The sequence below is a fragment of the Vollenhovia emeryi genome, unplaced genomic scaffold (assembly GCF_000949405.1).
Source record: "Vollenhovia emeryi isolate VEMERY1.0 unplaced genomic scaffold, V.emery_V1.0 DF944388.1, whole genome shotgun sequence".
NCBI classification, from domain to species: Eukaryota; Metazoa; Arthropoda; class Insecta; order Hymenoptera; family Formicidae; genus Vollenhovia; species Vollenhovia emeryi.
Window position 1 is genome coordinate 1 of NW_011961978.1, and position 2,571 is coordinate 2,571.

The 2,571-nt window shown below is 30.3% G+C and overlaps 1 protein-coding gene across 1 annotated transcript; it reads right to left on the bottom strand.

Annotated features, from left to right (window-relative positions):
- Positions 1–111: 111 nt before the first annotated feature.
- Positions 112–2,347, bottom strand: LOC105563437 (ATP-dependent DNA helicase PIF1-like; the record flags this gene model as incomplete). Its single annotated transcript, XM_012015043.1, has 3 exons — positions 112–350; positions 892–1,033; positions 1,152–2,347. Coding segments are annotated over 3 exons (1,577 nt in total), but the record flags the coding sequence as incomplete, so codon positions are not given.
- Positions 2,348–2,571: the final 224 nt, after the last annotated feature.

The window sequence follows — 2,571 nt, forward strand, 5'->3', positions numbered from 1 at the left end:
TTTTTTTGTTAAGTGCACGTTTTAATTTTATTTTATTTAAATATCTTTCTAAAAAGCCTCCCTTATTATATGAGTCATAATTAAAATCTCCAATTATAATTCTTTCATTACCAATTGACTCGCTTAAAATATTACTCAATTCGTGTATAAACATAGTTCTAGTTACTGTCGGAGACTTATAGCCGGTAATAATTTCAACCTCATTTATGATTATGCGAATCAAGTCAATATGCCGATGTTGTCCATTTATAATCTCATCTTTTTGAATATGTTTCTCAATTAATCCATTCATCTCGTTTTTTAAAAAGCATATTATTCCCTTCGGTAAACGTTTAACATTATCATCTGTTCTGTAAAGAATATTAAATCCTTCTAACATTAAATTATCTGTTGCAATTGTTTGTGATTCTGAAAAAATTAATAAATCTGCTTGTTTATACCATTTATCACTCGATATATTGATAAAATTTTTATTTTACGATCTTACGTTCTGGTATATTATTTTTATGCGATTTCCCTTTATTACTTTTGAATATGACAATTTAAGTAATTTCTCTTCTTTTAGACGTTTAATTTCTAATTCTAAATTATTATTTGTTGATGGTTTCTTTGGAGCTCTAAAACTACCAAGAATGTATAATTCTGATAATTTTTTTACTCTACTCAATGCCACGTAAAGCATTGGCCTTGTCATACGATAACTGTCTCTTAAATCAATACACAATTTTTCGTATGTTTGTCCTTGACTTTTGTGAATTGTTAAAGCCTCGGCTGGCGTGATAGGAAATTGTTGTCTCACGATTTGATATCCCATTCTTTCATTAATGTTCAATACAAGAGACTTGTGAGAGCGAAACCAAACACATCTCCAAATTATTTTCAGTCATATACCTTATGTATGGTCTCCTTTGTCCAACACCAATCCTATCATTATTGAAATCTAACCATATTTTCATTGGTTCATCTGTACCTGGTTTTAAAGTTATTTTTTGCAATTTGCCACACGCTCCGTTAACTAAACCATCTTCTACATCTATATTAGAAGTTATCATGTAATTGATACCAATTTTTAACGTAATTTTGTAATCCAAGCCTCCACATTCTGTTCTTTTTTATTTTTAATGCTGTAAGTAATTTATTTCTCAACTTACTACTTATTTTTCCTAAAATTGAATCTTTGGCTATAGAATCATAGGCTACACCATCAATTGAATTAATTTTTATTTGGTTAAAACTATCAACCATCCAATTTTCACCATATAATCTAATTGCATCTTTTGGAACATATTCCTCTGTAGTTTCTCTGGATTTAATAAGAGCAATATCATTTTCAGACATTGTGCCTCTTGCAAGGTTATTAAGAGCCTCAATAAATGGTTTATCCTCTCTTTGTCTCATTATTTCTGTCAACTCAAAAAAATCAAATTCATTCCATAAAATGTTCTCCGAAAAAATGCTTAACATGCTAGATTTTGAGGAAAGGTATATCGAATTATCCATAACTGGTGGTAATTGATAAAGATCACCGACAACTATAACAGAAACTCCCCCAAAGCTTCTATTATTACCCATTATTTGTCTTAATCTTGTATCGACTCGACTAAACATTGTACTACCTACCATTGATATTTCATCAATAATTATTAATTTTAATTCGAATAAGTTCTCTCGAATTGTATTTGCTACATCTGCTGATAATTCCGGCATTTGTCCTCCGTATTGTGTTATTGGTAATGCAAAAGCATTGTGCAGTGTAGTACCACCTATTAGAAATGATGCTTTTCCCGACGGTGCACATAATAATATTTTTAACGAATTTTTCTTTTCACCGGGTGTATCGTCGAAGAAATTCAATAACACCCGATAAATCGCTTTTAAAACTGTACTTTTTCCAACACCTGCTGAGCCGCTGATGTACAATCTAATAGGTAAACTCCCATTTGCAAAACAATGCAAAACATGCATTGTAATTTCCCTTTGCTCATCATTTAATTTACAAACTATGCTCATCATTTCCTCCTTGCTTTTTTGGGGTGGACTATTTATACTCCTTTTAATGTTTTTGGAGCATTTCGCTAAACCCGTTTGACTAAATATATCTATTTCTTCATCTTTTCGAATTTTTGTTTTCCCGAAAGATTCCATCTCCTCATCCTCTATAGTCTGTTGATCTATATCTTTATGTGCCTGAACCAAGGCATTGTCAAGTTCTAAGTCACCTATTACTGAGAATTTATTTCTATTTTCTTCAATTACATGAATATTTTTACTATAAATGTTTTCACAATCTTGTGTATCTACATCTTCTCTTTCATTTTTCCATGGCCAAAATAGCAAAACTTGTTCTCTGAAATAATTATATCTATCCTGATTTAATTTATATCTTCAAAATCGAATAACTTTCTGCTTTTTCCTTTCTTTAATCTCACTCTCTTCATCATATTCGTCATCGCTATCAGTGCTATATGTAATCTTTTTCTCATCATAATTTGCTGCAAATTCAGCCAGACAAACACTTGAAAATTTTTTATAATTTCGATTTTCATACTTTTCGATTATGTTTTTATAATA